The sequence below is a fragment of the Musa acuminata genome, chromosome BXJ3-9, assembly GCF_036884655.1.
Source record: "Musa acuminata AAA Group cultivar baxijiao chromosome BXJ3-9, Cavendish_Baxijiao_AAA, whole genome shotgun sequence".
Taxonomy (NCBI): Eukaryota; Viridiplantae; Streptophyta; class Magnoliopsida; order Zingiberales; family Musaceae; genus Musa; species Musa acuminata.
The window spans coordinates 1605919-1624621 of record NC_088357.1 but is presented as its reverse complement, the minus strand read 5'-3'; the positions used below and the strand labels follow the sequence as shown (position 1 = coordinate 1624621).

The window sequence follows — 18703 nt, the reverse complement described above, 5'->3', positions numbered from 1 at the left end:
TCACACTCGACTCCGGTAACCTTACCGGACCCTCCCGCGGCCGCCTCGTTCCAATAAATTTGGAGGCAGCGCTGGATGTGTGAAGGCGGAACGAGCGGAGGCGTGCGCTCCTCGCATCACATTGCGACTGCGCGACGAGAGAACGGGAGCGGTAAGCGCGCCACGCGTCCTGCGTTACTCGGCTTTTTCTATTTTCTCACGGTCTCCGCCGACGTTGTTTCAGGCTTCGGCGGTGGGATGGCAGCGGACAGCTCTGAGAGCTTGTGGTTCGCGTCGAATCCGAGCAAGAGGTGGGGGGAGGCGTTCTTCTTGATCTACACGCCCTTTTGGCTCACCCTCTGCCTCGGGATCATAGTCCCCTACAGGCTTTACGAGGTCTGAACCTTTGTCTTTTCACTTTGGGGTTCCTTTTCGCACCTTGCTTGGGTTCGATTTGGGATCTATTACTGCTTTTTCACGGGAGGGTTTGAGATAAAGTTCGAACCTTTTTACGTCTTTTTTGTTTTTACTGATGACCTTTTTTGTGGTCCATTGAGGTTTTTGATCCATTAAATCGATATATCCATTAAAAAAAGTAAACTTTTTTCTTAAGCTAATGAATGTATCTAGTCATTTCACCATTTTTTCCCCCAAATGTATCGATATATCTACACTTCTGGTCACCAGATTGAAATGTGCGGTGGGGTTTAATTTGAGAGGAAATAAATGGACGGTGGGTTAACTTGTTGAGCGAGGAACTATTCCTTCTTTATTATATGATTGTTATATAATTTGATGTAATGCTGGTGATGAAGACATCATGAGAGGTTGTAATTTGATCATCTTAAATGACAGAGATTCACAGAATTGGAGTATCTGATCATCGGGCTGGTTTCTTCTGTCCCAGCTTTCTTGATACCCCTCCTGATCATGGGGAAGGTGCGCACTTTCAGATCCTGACTCTTGCATTATAAACATTTCTTGCTGGTGTAATTGTTTGAGAACAGTACCATTTGGCTATTTCAGTCTTTTTCATGGCATTAGTCTCCATCGGCTTTGTTAATGATTGTAGGTTCTGGTTCTTGTGAGTGGTTATTCTGCCTTCAACTAGATGCCAGTTGAACTTTGCTTAGTCTCTTGGATTTGTAATGTTATGGGGCAATCAACTATTTTATTTCTTTGCATTATTTAATCTATAGGTATCTACACATTGTATTGGAACTACAATGGATATGTTGCTTGTATCTTGCACAATGTTCTTTTATTTCACTGCTTTAAAAGCGTACTCTTTTATGTGATCATGTGAATGTTAAGACCAATACTGTCTTTACATGTGGTTGGAGTTTTTTTTTTTAAGTCTATCGCCTTTAGTCTCGCTTTACTACTTTAAAGCATGCTATTGATGCAAATATACTCAAGATATAAATCTCTCTTTTAAATGCCTTCGAACATGGTTAGTGATCATTAGTTATGTAAATAAGCTTTTCACATCATTCATTTTTTGACTGCATATTTGAAGAACAACAACCAAAGACAAACTAACAATGGAGAAAATGTTTAGAAATAGAAAACATAAAGTCTTTTTTTAACTGATTCACTAAAGACAGAGAAAAATAAGTACTTAAACCGGGGAACAGATAAGAGTTTCCCAGTACATGTCTACTGATGTACCACTTACATTCTTGGTTGTACAAATTTTCTGTCTACTCATAATTCACAATTCAAAGAAGCTTTGATACTGAATACACTAAGTATATGTAACTCATATTAAAGGCAGTATCCATTCACTGTTGCAGGCAGACAGTTGCAAATGCTGGAGAGATCGATACTGGGTGAAGGTATTTTCTTTTTGTGGAACTCTAGTAATTTTTTTTATTGTTTAAGTGCATACGTTGACTTAGATTTGTCTCTCAGTCATGTTGTAGGAGTTGCGATCCGTTTACACGATGGTTTTCCTAGGCATGAAGATGCAAGTGACTCTGTTGCAGTGATAAATTGTTGTGTACAGATTTATCAGTTTAGGAATAATGGAAAACTAAAATCACTTGGTGAAACTTCCATGATCTATTTAGTTCTGATGATATCATCACAGAGTAATGATAACCATAGTCATCTTGTATGATTTTGCTTTCTTTTTAAATTGATTTACTCATTTTATGGATTCTGCATTTATGATGGTTTATACAATTATTGTCTCATACAGATACATTATGATAAATACTTGAAGCTTATGGTCTTCTGATGCAATTGTGAATATCCTCTCATGATTGGAGTGTTCTGTTTCTTATTCAACAGAAATCAGTAGCAGAGAAGCATTAACAAAAATAACAGATCTATGCATTACTAAAAACAGTAAAATGTTTTCTATCAATATTGCCATTTTTTATATAACCACTTTGTAGTTTTTGGTAAGTCCAACTTGTTTCAGGGACTTGTACCACAATCCTTGCTTTTTTTTAACATCATGTGAGATCTTCTCATCTTGTTGCTGCAGGCAAATCTGTGGATTATAATTTTTAGTTATGTTGGGAATTACTTCTGGACTCATTATTTCTTCACGGTACTTGGAGCGTCATACACTTTTCCTTCATGGAGAATGAACAATGTAACAAACTAGACTTAATGGTGCTAATTTTGTCTTTTTCCTTATAATTTCTGTTTGGCTTGCATCTATTAGTATATAATTTTGTAAGAGAGTTCAACTTTGGACCTCAATGAGTTATGTATCTAATATCAAAGTTTTTTTTTAACTCGAAGAGTTTGATGCATAAATTTGAGACAAGCAATGCAATTTAGGATACTGGACCGGTGGGTAGTGTCCATGACGGCGTATAGACACACGATACATGGGTCTGTACCATGGTACCATTTTGATACATGGGCATGCACAAGACCTTGGGTGGATGGTGGGCCTACGGTGCAGTGTGTGGCTCTTGAGTATCATGTTTATAATATATATATATATATATATACACACACACACACACACACATATATATATATATATATATATATATATATATATATATATATATATATATATATATATATATATATATATATATATATATATATATAAACCCAACTGGACCACCGGAAAGGGGTGGTCCCTGATTCACACCTGTAGTGGTCTGGACAGTTTTGCATTCCTTGGTTTAAAATCTTTTTTACCATAAACCTCCTGTGAAGTATATTATAGCTACACATGCATCTACTTTTTGTTGTATTATATGTTCTTTCATGCTTCCTCTATATATTTGTTTTAATTTTCAGAAAAATGCAGTAGCCATCCCTTTCTAGTCTTCTAAATTTGTGCCTTATATAAGACATCAATTTTGTGTTCTCTTGGGGACAAGTATGGTGCTTTTACATTTTCTTACGAGTCATTTCCTTTTTCATCTATGCTTGTGACAAGGCCAACTTCCATGGAGCGAAACCTTAGTATGAATATAAGATAAATATATAGGATTTTCTTTCATAGATAACTCATGGAGGTGCTGAATTAGAATTGCGATCAAATTCATTTGCATCTTGCAAAATTTGTCTAATTTCCTATCTTGACTTAATTCCAATCTTCCATTAATATCTACTGATTCCACTGATGTGAGCATTAAGGAACACTAATATTCCTGCAGAAAGAAATCACATGCCTAAAATAAGTTGACTTTGACAACTCTCGCCCCAAAATACTTGTTCTTGTGTATTATTTTCTCTCAAACTTTTTATGCTGGACTCTCCACAAGTTTCTCTGATCTTCAAAATCTAATGACAAACTAGTGTTTACTAAACGGTTGTACCTACTGATACTTGTTTGGTAAGGTCGAGAACTAGAACATCCAGATGGTTTTTTTTAACATCAAAATAGTGCCTTTTGTTCAGTCAGGATATCATGTCAGCAATGAATATACTATGAAAATTTATTCAAGTAGTAAAGTGCCAGTTCATATAAGATAAGGTGACACAAGCCCTCTCTATTCACATATGCCCACAGATATGGTACCTAAAATCCATGATTTAAATTTTTGCTCCCTTGTGCTTTCTTAGAAGAGAATATATGTAAAGGGAGGTTTAAGGATTAGTTCCTTGGCAAGTGGCAACTATATGTATATGTATATGTATATATTTATGTATGCACATACTTGCATGTTCTTTTGTAACTTGATTTGAGACATCTGCTATTTATGATACTGGAAACATAAAGTTTAATGGAGAAATCTCAAAACCAATATTACTTGAAAAAACTGCAGAAAACACCAAAAGTCCTCGAAGTTGCAGATATTGACCTTGTATTATACATAGGATATACAAGCAATTGCAACAGATGGTATTGACTATTGCATTCATGTCAGGCATACACAACAAGTTAAAATATACTTTTTATGTATTTTTGTCATCGGTATCACATTACATTTTTACTATGTTAGACTTCTGACACTGTTGTGATTTAATCTGCAGAACCATATCTTTATACCATTTAATATGCTATCTTGCATAATCTTTTAGCATTTAGTTTTCAGGAAAAACAATTCTTACTGTCTGAAATTGACCATCTGATCTTATGTGACAGGTCCCACATACAACTTTCTTTCTCACTCATTCTTGTTTCCTGTTTTACCATATGACATCTAATATAACACTGCGTAGGCTGCGCCATGTCATTGCTGATTTTCCACAGTCAATTCGACTGGCCAGTGAAGCTGCATGGATTTTGGCTCTTTCTTATTTCATAGCTTACTTGGAGACTTTAGCTATTTCAAATGTACGCATTGCACACTTATATCATTAATTTTTGATGATTTTGTGCCATCTTCTACGTTGTCTATTTCTTGTTACACATGGAGGCTAGTTCTCACAAATCTTACAGCTAGAGTGTTTGTCTTTGATAATTTCTTATGATCAAGTAATTTTAAATTTTAGTTATTAATCAAGTAACATTTTGGCCAATTACAAATTGTCTATTTGCATAATAAAAAATTGTTAAACTGATGTAATTTCTGCTAAACATGGTGCTTTAAGCCAAACTTATCTTTCAAGAATATATTTAGAAATGTGCATTGCATTGCCTACTCTTTTTCTTGTGTTTTCTCTTTTTTTCGATGAATTTATTGCATTGCCTGATGTTACACAGTGATTTAGAAATGTGCCCAAGCGCTCGGGGAAGGCAAGGTGAGGCCCAAGCACCTCGCACAATAGTTGAGCAACACACTTCAGTGAAGCATTGCCTGAACCCAGGCGTTAGGCGCCTCGGGCGAGTACTCGATTGAAGCAAAGCAACCGAACCAGATGATCAACTCTAGTTCGATTGAACAATACCTTAGTTGGTTGATTGAACCAACTAAGCAAAATAGTAAATCCCCCTGTGTGACCTCGACTCATAAACCCTACTTCGTTGCTCCGACTTACCTCTACACCCTCCGCTGCTTTTGTGCGTAGTCGTCGCCAACGCACAAGTCCGACGCTTCCTCTACCATCAACGGATAGCTTCGAAGTTTCATGCACAGTTTCCTCTGTCACTGTTGCTTCCATGTGCAGCTCCTTCGACCATCGAGGGATAGGACCATAGTTTCCTGCACCACCCATATAAAGCTTCCTCCGTCACTACTGTTATCGTCCATAATTTCCTCCGTCATCGCTGTCGTTATTCAAAAGTTCCTCCATCACCGTTGCCCTCTCCTTCCCCATGTTCCACCATTAGTGTCTCTTTTCTCCCCCCTCTTAACTACTGTTAGTAGTGGATTAAATATTGTTAATAGTAGATTGTTAATCCTTGATATTAAAATTACAACTAAGTGTTAACTACTGTTACCATATAATAGTCCCTATTTAGATTGTTAATCTCTATTTATTTAGAACTGTTATTAGGGTTTTAGGATTAATGACAAGTGTACAAAGCAATTCAGAATATTCATCAAAAATTTCTATAAAGGATCCTGCTTGGAAATACAATCATTTAAAGGATCCTAAAGATCTTAATAATTCAATTTAATGCCATATTTTTATTTATACAATTATATTGATCAATTGTATTATATATTTTTTATATGTTAATATTTCATAGCGTCTTGTTTCGTTCGGGCGATCGCCTAGTGCTTCGGGTATTTTGGGACCTTGGCGTCTTTTGGCACCTAGCATTTTTTAAAACATATTAAATGTATATATGAGCTTAATGCTTTTGTTTCAGAATGCAAGTTGGCTATAATGTCAAGCAGATTGTCAAAAGGAAGCACTAGTGCTCTTGGTTGTGAATACATGCTTTCATTTTTCCCACCTTATCACTTTTCATCTATACGAAGTCCTGGAAACTTCTCTTAGTTGGTTTATGGTTAGAGTCATAGGATGATATTTATAATTGACTCGCTCGCCTTCTTCTTTGAGAATTTTCTTATTTAGTTTAGTTGTTCAATTTTCTCAATAAGTAGTAAATTTATTTCTTTATTCACTGAAAATATGTTTCTACGTTGTTGTACTTGTACCTTATGCAGTAAGTTCTTAAATAATGATTATGTTATTCATAAAGCTATGTCTATAGGTGAATCATTAATTAAAATTTTAGCTGCTAGTGTAGCTTGAGCTAAAATGTCAATGTTCTTCAAAGTTCAAACTGAAATACAATCTGCTTTTTTTTCCTTCTTTCCCCTTTTGTTGCATCAAGAAGGACACTTACATAAATAACTTGTGGTCATTTACTTCATTGCTCATATAAATATAACTTCGTATGATATTTGTGTATACTCTGAAAACTTGCAGTTCCCATATTATGAGTTTGTCAATCGGGAATCAATGTACAAAGTAGGATCATTGTTCTATGCAATCTATTTCATCGTGAGCTTCCCTATGTTTTTAAGGTAAGGTAATTTGGGAATATTCATTAATTTGATTATTTTTTGTGATCTGGATGTGAAATATGCTTAACTTAATCCATGCACCTAACTGCATTGAATCTTATGGATAATATCTGAATTTGACCAGACAGCTTCTCTTTTGTATCAGTGAAATCTGTTTTCAATGGAATATATTATCATTCTTTCTTGACAATAATGACTTTGCCATTGCCAAATCTAAGATTTCCCTTTGGTTCATCAATGACAAGGCAACATAATCTTGACAACAAGTTACCATTTATCAGTGATAAAGTATACAGTGTATCATGCATGATAGCTTATATTGGCTGTGTCTAACCTATCTCGTACATTTTTATGGTTCTCAGGGTAGATGAGAAAGAGGATGAACCATGGGACCTTCCAAGGGTGGCTGTTGATGCACTGGGTGCAGCAATGCTTGTAACTATAATACTTGATTTATGGCGTATATTTCTTGGTCCTATTGTTCCAATTCCAGAATCAAGGCAATGCAGTCAGCCAGGACTTGCATGGTTCCATATACCACAAAGCTCCATGAATATGTGACCTGTAGGACGTTCCCTTTGGCAGACAAACTTTAACTTAAGTTTTAATTATTTTGTATTAACATTATTGTTGAATGAGGCTTGTGGTTCTGCTGCTTTTTAGCATAGCTTGATTAACCTAGAAAGCAAAAAAAAATACTGATATTTGTATTGCAACATAATCATTGAAACTATGTTAGGTCATGGACATGCCATTGTTGTTTCATACTGCTGCCTAAAAATGTTTGTTATGGTTCTTATATATTAAACTTGAAAAATTATGCTGGAATGTGATCCAAAACTGAGTGCAAGAGATATTCCCAACAAATAAGACAATAGTATTAAAGCATGCAGTTGAAAAATTGAAATGTACATGGCACCAGTTTTAGAATAGTCCATGTTTTAATGGAAAGTCATGTTTCATGTTTTATCTTCATGCTGTATGTTTCCTGAGAATAAAATTATGTCAGACTGTTGTTACATATATTTATGAACATACTTTTTGACTATTAATGTGCACTTTGATTTGACATGACTGCTCCATGACTGCTGTGTAGTAAGTGGAAGTATTCAATACTTTTTCTCTGAGCTGGTTTTTAAGTTTACTCATGAACTACACAAGTTCTAAATTTATTAAGGCAACCAGACAGGAATCTTGGATGGCTTCTGGATATCTTCTGATTTGTCCTCCCATTTCTTCTAATGTGGATCTATTCATAAACAGTGCTGAAATCTTCAATATTTGCTTTGTTTTGTGATCTGCACTGTGTAACCCAGTTTGCTTGTTTTTCCAAATACATCTCTCTCTAGTTCCTGGAATCTCATTTTTTGCAGAATATCCCATCCTAGTAATGAACATCCTGAGAAAGAATCAGAATCTGCAACGACCACAACCTGAAGCCAGTGTTAAGAGACCAGTCAGATCGGCATGTATTAACCGGAAACTGACACTCAGAACTGGATGTTTTCGCCTTAAGGTAATGGCATATAAATATTAGACGAAGATAAACTGTGTAGAACTGAGCAATAGCAGCATGGAAGGGAAGAAGTACGCATTCCTCTGCATGTCATATAGATGGAATCCATTCTACAAGTGCAGTAATTAGTCTGAAGTAAATACATGATAGTTGACATCTGACAGCACTGGACTATCAATGATAAAGGCGAGAGGCAAATCGAGTTTGCGAACTGAAACAAATATTTTCACCAGCAAGTGATTGCATTTGCCTGGGAGTTCAAGCATGAACAGATTCTGGTAAATATGGATATCCCAACAGCAAGAACACAAAACTCTGCTCTGAAGTCAATGGATAGAAGACAATTAATTACAGATGGAGTGATTAGATGCACAAAGTAATGATAGCAATGGGATTGTGGAGAACATGAAAATGGAATACGCAAACAGGGATTGCTCTTCTCGGAACGTCTCTGTTGTTACAGCATGTTGGGTAACATTTCTCCAAGCCTAGAAACCTTGTTCACTTGAATCTCTGCACTGAAGTAGTGGCAAAGGGCCACATTGAATTTAATCTCTGTGATCCATGCTATAGGAAACTCCAAATCAGGATCATGCTTGTGATACGATGTCGGACTTCCGATCACCATCTGCCGTGGCTTGTACTTGCTCAGCATACTGTAAGTTCCACAGCACGTCTTCGACTGAAGGGCGAGACGTTTCCTCGTACAAGCATTTACTTGTTATGGAGATCACAATCGATAGGGAGTCCTGTGATGCAGAAGCTAGTACGACTGGATCAAGAATGCGTGCTTGCACTGTTTGCCCAGTGACTAACATAGCCTGCAAACAAGAAACAATGTTGGAGTGACATTCTTCCATGGAAATAAATTTAGCTTCTATCCGTCCACATGAAGATAAATACCAACCTGGCTGAAGCAATTACATGTTATAATATCATAAGTTTTGGAATCAGATATATGAAATCAATTTAATAAGCTTTTATTATAAGTAATCCATGTGTTCACTAGGTCAAGGCAAGCTAAACCTGGGCTTCTTGGTGGTTTTTAGTAGCATTTTTCCTTGCAGCCTAATCAGTACAACCGAGTCTTGTGTTAGAACAATCACCTCAGCATGAGCTGCAACTCCAGAAGCTTTTCAGTACGATTTTATATCAGGGATTATGTATCGAGTTTAGAATGAGTATACTTCAAAACAAACTATGAGCATATACACTAAATTCAGGCAGCAAGACTGATAGAAAATCTAAGACAAGACTATCATGGCCTAATTGGAGCTCAATGAAAGATAAGAAGTAATATATGTTTGTACCTCAATGCTCATAGACTTCATCTCTCAACTAAGAAAAGAACAAAAATTCCTGGTAATAAAGAAATTAGTAAAAGAATCATTAAGGAGCATAGACGTGTCATGCAGATGATGTCAATTAGATTTGGGTCATCATAATGCAGCAGCAGTGCAGAAAAAGCCATTGGATGATCTGCAATAAACCAGGTGAGACCAGGTGATCATTGGTATGACATGGCAACCGATGCACACTGCCCATATAAGGAGGTACCCACGGGAATGGATTTCATGCATGTGACAGATCGTTGATAATGGTAAACATTTTCTAATGGTATTGTACAGGTTCACTTTCTTTCAATCCTCACCTAATGAACCAGACATGATTTCTCATTGCCATCAACTCCTCTAAAGGGTCACCTTAAAAATCACTACAGCCACAGGTACGTACCTACTCCAGTAAGATACTGCATACAAGTGTGTAGGTTTCATTTTGGAGGTGGTCTATCAGGCTAAATTCATTTATTAATAGAGATAGAATCCGAAAAGGGTGGAGCTTACCAATTCTTTTAAACAATGTTCGGAACCTTGTTCAGACACTGATGGTCCCATGAGTGCCTCGAGTAAGATAAAGCCCAATGAATAAACATCATCCTCCAAATTTGCCGTCTCCCTACAAAGGCAAATGTGTCAGTCAGATTACCAGAAGTATTAATTTAATCATATTTGCTTCGTAACTGCTGGAACTGTTTGATGCAAACTTTTATCAATCTTACTGTGGGACTATGTCAAACCAAAAGTTAGAATCCGTATCAAATGACGAGTGTACTCGACTTCATTGTTCAGAGCAGAGAAAGAGTTTAGAACCTCTACTAGATACAAAGTCGAAAGGTCCTCCATCCTTGTACACATGGATTCCGAATCACGTGGTTTGATGTGAAGTAACATGTTTTTATTGGGCTAATTGTAGGTTCACATGCAAATCTGAAATCAGAATTTAGCTGTCGGATATGGATGTATGAGAGAAGTACTCACAGTTCGGGAGATTTGCTCTGAATAGGTTTCTGACCTTCGGCCCTTGCCTGCAGATGGAGGGTAATTCTCGTGAGCATCGATGCATCAAATATGCAAAATACCATAAAATTATAGGCTCACAAGCAAAACATAATTTCCCATTCTGTCAATCTCGATACGGACCTCATGTTTGTAAATTTCTTCCATGATAATGGACAACCCATAGTCACTCACTTTCGCTATAAAGTGCTCATCAAGCAAAATATTCTTGGTTTTCAGTTGATTATTGTATAAACCAGGAATAATTCCCGAATGTAAAAAGTGGACTGCTTTAGCGATGCCTATCAAAACCACCAACCTATCTGGCCACTTAAGAGCCCTCTCCATACTGCGTTCTGCTGGCAAAAACCAAAGCCTTTAGGAATTACAGGGCATAGATGAAAAACTTTAAACTGCATGGAGAACCATTACCAGAAAGATGACTTTGAAGATTTCCATTAGCTACATATTCATAAATTAGGAAGACTCTGTTGATGCTAGAATCATCTTGTGTGGTATCGATGCAATGCCCCAAGAGGCAGACCAAATGGGGGTGGCGAAGTTTTGATAACAAATCCAGACGAAACTTCAGATTTCTTATAGAATGTCTCTTGAACAATGTCAAGCATCTTATAGCTATAAAGGTTCCATTATCTAGTCTCCCCTTGTACAGCTGAAAAAAGAATAGGAAAAGACTGTCAAAAACATTAACTTACAGTATGAAAAGTAATATACAAAGTGGAACTGCGAAGAAATAGGAAAGATTAGCACATGGAAGAAACCAAATCTCACATAACTATAACTTGTTTTCCAAATCTATCTCAAGAACTAAAAATTGAACGTATACTGTGACAACTTGGGCCAGAAATAGTATTTCTAATTTGTGCCTAAATCATTTATTTTAAAAAATCACTTCTTGATGTAGACAAAAACACTTTTACTATTAGATATATATACCTTTGAGTAAGCACTCTTCATTCCATGATTCATACAAAAGGATCTACCATGTGAGAAACTAAATAAATCAGGGTATCAACACTGTTGTTGTAAAATCATAGGCAAAATTGAAGAACAAGGCTAATGCATGACCAAGAAATCCAGGCAACCAAGGAATTCAATCTCTAATCTTCTGTGATTTACATCCGTGGAACTCTTCCAAGCATAAGAGTTCTGGTATGAGGCTAAGTTATGCATATGACACTAGTAATATAACCAAATTCAAATGTTCATGTCAATAACTAGCTTATATTGCTGAAAAAATAACTTATTGTATGCTAATCTCAGTTAGTAGAGTAGATCTATCAAAAGAGCAGTAGAATATTGATTGAACAAGACAGATCTGCCCCCAGATTGATTACTTGTGCCCTCCATTTAATTTTGATTCAAAGGGAATTCATTCACTTCCTCTAATAAATTTTCTTTGTGTGGATAAGCATCTTGACAACACAAGCCTATATTAGTCTGCAAACACACTACAATCAATTTTGTTTTCAAATCCACTCAGTTCTTATGTTATAATAAATATTTGGATGAACATGTGTGGTATATGATGCATAAATGACTGAAAGAAACATCTGAAAATTAAAATTTTCCAAATTAGAAGAACCTTTCCAGTTGAACCCTCCCCTATAAATGCTGAACCTTCAAAATTATTTGTTGCTTCTTTCAACTCTTCTAAGGAAAAAGTCCGATATGTAGGCAATACTTGTGTTCCTAGCTTCATTGCTTGAGAAACATATCCTGAGAAGAAGAATTAATTGATTGTGTCAACATATGCAAATATCTCGGTATATGTTAGTTCTTTCTTCAGCAACGACATAACTAACAGGCCAGGCATTATTAGATGTAAGCAGATTTTTAAGTCAAGATAACGCTAAATCATGAAGCCACAAACTATAGACAAGGATACTGAAGCAGAAAAGAAAAAAGATCATCTAAGAAAAAAAAAAAGCTTGCAGTTATGTATGTCTCATTGAAATGTTGGAGTAACATATTACAACTTTATTAAATAAGGATGGCTCAGTGTATGATTCCGACTTACCCCTTTTAAGAAGAGAGCCTCTTTACATGACTCACCTGTTGTCACCAGGTGAAGATGAAGCAAACTAACAATTGCACAAAATCTCAAAATTCTAGCTTCATTAAGCAGTAGCAAAGTTTTAGGCCTTCATGATTCATTAAGTCAAATTAGAAGGAAGAACTTTTCTCTTACAAGCTAATGATTTTAGACCTAGCATCACTCACAATGCTGAAAACCCCATACTAAAAGTTGAAAGGGCCAAAGTCTACTAAATTTGTATTGCCACATGTATAGCATTTTCTTTATTAAGCTCCAAGATATACTTTGACCAAATTTTTTGACATTTAGCATTGGCAATAACCTTGCTATAATTCTTGTTCATCTTCATTGTTATTCTAATTGATCATATTATGCTTAACAGAATGCCTCAGAACATGACTATGACCAGTTTGGTTGATATGAGATGAAACTAAATGGCTCTAAAATTTCATCAACATTACCAAGCCTTCACAAAAGATGTTAGCATACATCCACCAAATCAGGAAGGTTAAAGATGGCCCACATTACCAATTTAATCTCAGACAGCTAGATGCTACTCTTTTGCAGTTCCTATAGAAACAAGGCCGCAGGATAGGGAAATATACAAGGTTAAGCTTGTACAGGAAATATATCTTAATTTAATCTAAGCTTCCACAGGGTCTAAGCTTGTCCAGGAATTCCAACCCATCTCACTGTAAATGCAACAAGAGATCAGTCGCAATTTAATCTCAGACAGCCTAGATGCTACTCTTTCTAACACTGGAATTCACATTTTGATTCATCTAAAGACAAAAGACTGCCTAAGATATAGCACAACCATCAAGAAATCTCCCAACCCTACTTCCAAAACCCTTAATATATATGGACTATATCCTGCATACTCTTGGATTGGGCAATCTCTACATATATTAAGGAGCCAATATCCATTATAGATGATGCTTTAATTCAGCCTTAAGGTTTGCAGCAGATTCTGAACTTATTGCCGTAATGACAAAATCAATAGAGAAAACAAAATCTTGGAGGAAATTGAAAGCCTCAATATTTGCTTGTCCCAAGGAAACTAGGCAATGCTTGGGTTTTAATCATAACAAGTAAAAAATTCTCAAAAAAAATCACAAGAACTATCCATGGCCCTAATTTATCTGTATACTTCCAAAGAAAAATGACTTATCATGTAAGTTCTGGAGAAAATAGTGTCAGGAAATGGTGTTGTCATGCCAGTGAAATCATGAAATGGGTGCATTATATATAATTTAGAATCATGAGAGATGCTTCTGGCAAAGAAACCTTCCCTTTGTATATGTCCTCTTTTAACAAACAAGACACTTTCTACCTTACAACATACTAAGTCATCCTATGAAATGAACTAAGAGAGACATGCACAAGTGACATTTTTTCATGCTTTAGCATCCTACTGATTCTGTTGGAAGCCATGCACACTCCTGATGACCTTATCCCATGCATAATCTGGCTATAAGCAAGCCACCATAACCATTTTCTTATCAAGGCAGTGATTTCAAACACTTATTATCAAGGCCTGCGCTCCTTCTTGGCCATCATAAATCACAAAGATGTCCCCTGGATTCCAGCACCCTAACTGAAGATGTCTGTCAACGACTTTTCTAAGTGCTCAGTCAATGCAGCAGGTATTCTAAACTCTAAAGGCCATTGGGAGAAGCAGGTTGGTAAATTTGAAAAGATTAAATGAATTACCAGTTAGATCAAGCACTTAGGAAAAAAGTACCCTGCCACTAATCTAATCACTCGAAAATCTTGAAATTCAAAAAGATGACGATCTAGGATAACACTTTAAAGTAACCCCAAGATAGATAAGGCCCATTCCTAATTACCGTGTTAATCTTGAAGCATAACTGAAAAGAATATCGGTTTTAAGGTTTACTCAAATCTTACTCTATGGAAGATTAATTTCAAGAATAAATATCCAACCCAAAGCCTATGAGTGAGGACACATGTAAAAAGAATCACCAGTTGATACGAGAAATATTGCAAATCAACTATACAAACACTGGTCTCCTTATTGCCCAAGTGAAAAACTAGACCCCTTGATACTAGTAACACCTACCAGCCAAAGGCAGACATAAAAGGTTTACTTATCTGCTTTCATAAATCATCCACCAAATAGTCCCTTTTGTGTCAGCTAGAACTTAATTGAACTTTTACTGAAAAATATGAACAAGATATCAAAACAGAGGATTATTATTGGTTGAATGGATCAACAATAGAAACAACAAAAAATGCTTTGTCAAGCATGAAGACACTCTAGTTAGTAAAATCTTTTATGATCACACCATGGCAAATGAATGTGGCATAACCAACATTCTGATTGAAAAAGCAGGAAAATCTAGAAGATGATTACTTACTTGCATTAGTAAGTAGCTCAGATGAGAACCCTGTGGCTGATGGCACCGACTTTGGCAACTGTTGTTTCTCTGCTATTGCTCGATGACAGTTTCTTTTGCAAGAAACAAAAAGAACTAACAAAAGCAATAGCATAACTAAGACAATTCCTCCAATGATAGAAACTTTCAACCAAGTGTTCTTCCGCTTGGACTCTTTCCCGTTCATGTTATTTAGTTGGCAATTATTCGCTCCACGCTGATGCTGGGTGTTCAGAGATAAACAATTCAAGTTGAACTTTACAACTCTCCTATCCGAATTTGAGCTCAAACAAGAAGGTAATTCACCAGTGAGTTTGTTACTAGATATGTCAATAAACCCAAGTTCGCCGCTGCAAGTTAAACTGCTCGGAAGGGACCCACTGAGCATGTTAGATGCCAGATTCAAATAGCTGATGTTCGGCAAAGAAAATAAAGCTGCCAGTGGAGACCCCTCAAGTAAGTTAAATGAAAGGTCAAGGTGTTGGAGTCGATCCAACTCCCCAAACTGCTGTGGAATCTCACCAGACAACAAATTCTTGCTGAGCAAGATAGTGACGAGACCTTTGGGCATGATAGGCAGTTCAGAGTCCAACCTGTTGTCTCCCAGGTCCAATGTCTCAAGGCTGTTTAGGCTACTTAGGTCAGGGATTTTACCTGAAATGCTATTGCCTGACAAGGCAAGTTCAGTTAGTGTGCTGACTCTGCTAATTGATCCGGGCAACAATCCCTTCAGGCCATTTCTCCGCAAGCTCAAAATCATGAGGTTGTCCAATGATGCAAACCAATCAGGAACGGTGTCATTGAAATAGTTTCCATCCAGGGAAAACGTGTGAAGCTTCTTCATGGCAGATATCTTGGGAGGGATGGAACCATAGAAAAAGTTTGAGCTTAAATCAAGCACTTCAAGCGAGTACAGCCTATGGATCTTGTCCGGGAGGGGACCCCATATCCCCAAAGAAACCAAGATGACCACTTTCAAGCTCGTCAATCTAGTCAGAGTTGTGACAAAAGAATCAACAGAAAAGCCCGGCGAAAGAGTCTTGCCGGCGACTGAGTAACCGTCATATCTACCAGGCTTTGCAAGCTTATCTCCCACTATCTTGAGCTCTGTGACGGAGCTTCCATCACAAGTAATGCTTTGACTAGGTGAAGACGGCGCATAGCACAGATCATTGGTGTTGTTCCAAGCACCAAGCTGAATTGGGTACTCCAGCTGCTTCCTCAACTGCAGCAACAACTGGGTATGGGTCGATTTCTTTTGTTCGGTGAGAGGCACCAAGAACAAACAAGACAAGATGATTGTTGGTAACATAAAAGTGCATGCCATCTTTGATCGAACCGAACAACTTCACTTCCTATGGTTTAAGAAAACATTACGGATTTCTTTGCTAGATGTCAAATATCATGTGTTCCTCGCTACATTTCTGTATGCCAAAGTCTTACAAGCCTAGATGACAAGCAGCTGCTCTAATTGTTGAGGCATGTCATGGCTGATGCAAACCCAGCAAAACCTTACGGAGAGACGCTAAGTTCTTCTTTCGATTGAATAAATAAGAAATCTTTGCACCAACACAAATTAACTTCAATTAAGCATGACATCCTTCGCCTCGTCTAATTTGTTTATAGCGCATCAGCCTACAGAACTCTGAACAATAAAACCAAAGCAGCTTAAATTGGTACCCCAAACGCAGCAAATGTAGCCTTCAACTGCAATAAAGAACTTCTACCTCACCGCAAGATCAATATTTAAGGCCAAACTCGTCTGTTTCGAACCAATGTCGAGAAAGACCAAAAGGATCAAAAAGTCCAGAATTCCGCACCAAGGTGGCTCCAAGAAACGATCTTTACTCCAAAATCTCAGCTTCCCGAACAACTCGAGCTAAACCCACCAAGAAAACAGCGGCGCAACGAATTTATTCCTCATCCTCTCCCTAGGTTCTGGAAGTTGAATCAAACGAGAGACGGGGAAAAGAACGGGACAGAAAAAGCTCGGACACAGATTGCAAGGCGGCGGTTCTCGCTCGGAATCTTTGGTACTCGAAGGAAGCAGGGATCCTGATGAGCGCTTTGACAATGGGTGCGCGCATTAAAGAGCGCACATGGCCTTTGCCTGTGGACGACAGGCATCCGTCCGTCACCACTAATGGAGGTGGACGAAGGGGAGCAGCAGCTGCAGTGGTGGCAGAGTTCAGCAGAGAGTACAGAGAGAAACAAAGAGAAGAGATTAAAGAATAACGAAGATGTCATCTTTTTAGATTAGTGACCACTTAACTATGGGTTTGTTGGACATTGGGAGCATAAAAAGGTGAACTTGATCTGAAGGAACATGGATTCCTAGCGATGGTTTCTTGGAATGTTCTTGTTTTCTTCTTCCTTCCACCTGCAATGTAATAATACTAGCTTCCTAATATTATGCAACAGAAAACCTGTAATTTCATCAAACAGAAATCCTGTTCAAGGGTATTTCATTGTTCATGGAAGAACCACATGAAGAATTGAGTCCATCTTAATCCCAAGATTTTGATGGCAAAAAATATATTTTCAAATTCTAAAACTGAAAACATTTACTTTGAAACATATTAAAGTTCAAAAAACACTAGGAATGATGTCTAATCTATAGTACTGACTTTGAAATAAATGATGTTTCTATTTGTTTCAATTACCAAGAAAGAAGAGATATGCAAATAAATGGAAAGAAAGAGTTATGCAATGTATACAATTTTAATGATCTTAACTTGACAAGGGATTAAGTTGAAGAAGAGAGAATATTTTCTCAACAAAGGACAAAAGTGTGATCCCCACAGGAAAACCATCATTACCACAATTACACCTACAAAGAAATTCCAACTCATTCTGTCCCTTGCCCCTGTACCTTTGTGGTTTGTGTGCAAGCAACAAAGGAATGGTCTGCATACAGAAGACAAAAGAATACTATGATCAGCTAGCAGAAATAGAGGAAGCCTTTCTTTTGAACAGCTCATCTTGAGATGGCAGAGATGGAGAAAGCATCCAAGCATGCTGGGTTTGCATAGGTTGCAAAACATTGGCATTCTTTCCTTTTGGAGCCCATGCAAACAGTAACACTTGACTTGCTCTGTTTGGTCCTCAACAGAAGAGTTCATTATCTTTCTTGTTTTTGGTTCCAACGAGGAGAATGGTTAAAGAGAAGACAGCATGGGGTTGTACTTATTTTCTTTTGGTTTTTCTCCATGGTGTTCTTTCTCTGGTTGATTGGATGAGCATCTAAATAAATCAATAGTTGTTCCAGTGACAAAGCCAATAATTCAGTGGGCTGCTTTCCTTTTCTCCACAATTATTATCAAATCTCATTTTGCTCGGACAGTTTACCCAGAAAAATCCTGTCCTTTATCTTTCGGGTTTATTACCGGATTTGTATCAAATCAAAAAGTATATCGCTTGGTATACAATACCGTATCATACCGAAAGAACGTCGAAACTTCGGTACAGAACGATATTTTATTAAAACAATTGGCATCGAAAACGATTGAAAATTTTATAATTTTATTCTTTTTTATATCAAATTTTTAAGTCATTATACTCATTATACA

At 37.0% G+C, this 18703-nt stretch overlaps 2 protein-coding genes across 3 annotated transcripts; one reads left to right on the top strand and one right to left on the bottom strand.

The window, feature by feature from the left end:
- Nucleotides 1-9228, top strand: LOC103996747 (cycloeucalenol cycloisomerase-like). The gene is made up of 9 exons (XM_009417733.3): nucleotides 1-151; nucleotides 224-375; nucleotides 835-918; nucleotides 1776-1817; nucleotides 2474-2584; nucleotides 4547-4738; nucleotides 6727-6824; nucleotides 7187-7388; nucleotides 8198-9228. The coding sequence occupies exons 1-8, from the start codon at nucleotides 76-78 to the stop codon at nucleotides 7383-7385; spliced, it is 954 nt and encodes a 317-aa protein (XP_009416008.3). The 5' UTR covers nucleotides 1-75; the 3' UTR covers nucleotides 7386-7388; nucleotides 8198-9228.
- Nucleotides 8931-17532, bottom strand: LOC135586121 (probable inactive leucine-rich repeat receptor-like protein kinase At3g03770). 2 transcript variants are annotated; one of them, XM_065168598.1, is made up of 8 exons: nucleotides 17407-17532; nucleotides 15117-17304; nucleotides 12283-12416; nucleotides 11109-11349; nucleotides 10821-11035; nucleotides 10659-10705; nucleotides 10185-10296; nucleotides 8931-9161 (listed from the first exon to the last, which is right to left on the bottom strand). In XM_065168598.1, exons 2-8 carry the CDS (start codon nucleotides 16459-16461, stop codon nucleotides 8931-8933), a joined length of 2325 nt encoding a protein of 774 aa, XP_065024670.1. In that variant the 5' UTR covers nucleotides 16462-17304; nucleotides 17407-17532. The 2 variants fall into 2 exon arrangements, with proteins under 2 accessions (XP_065024670.1, XP_065024671.1); XM_065168599.1 differs by lacking the exon at nucleotides 17407-17532 and having other exon boundaries at nucleotides 10821-11032; nucleotides 15117-17345.
- Between the last annotated feature and the right edge of the window lie 1171 nt (nucleotides 17533-18703).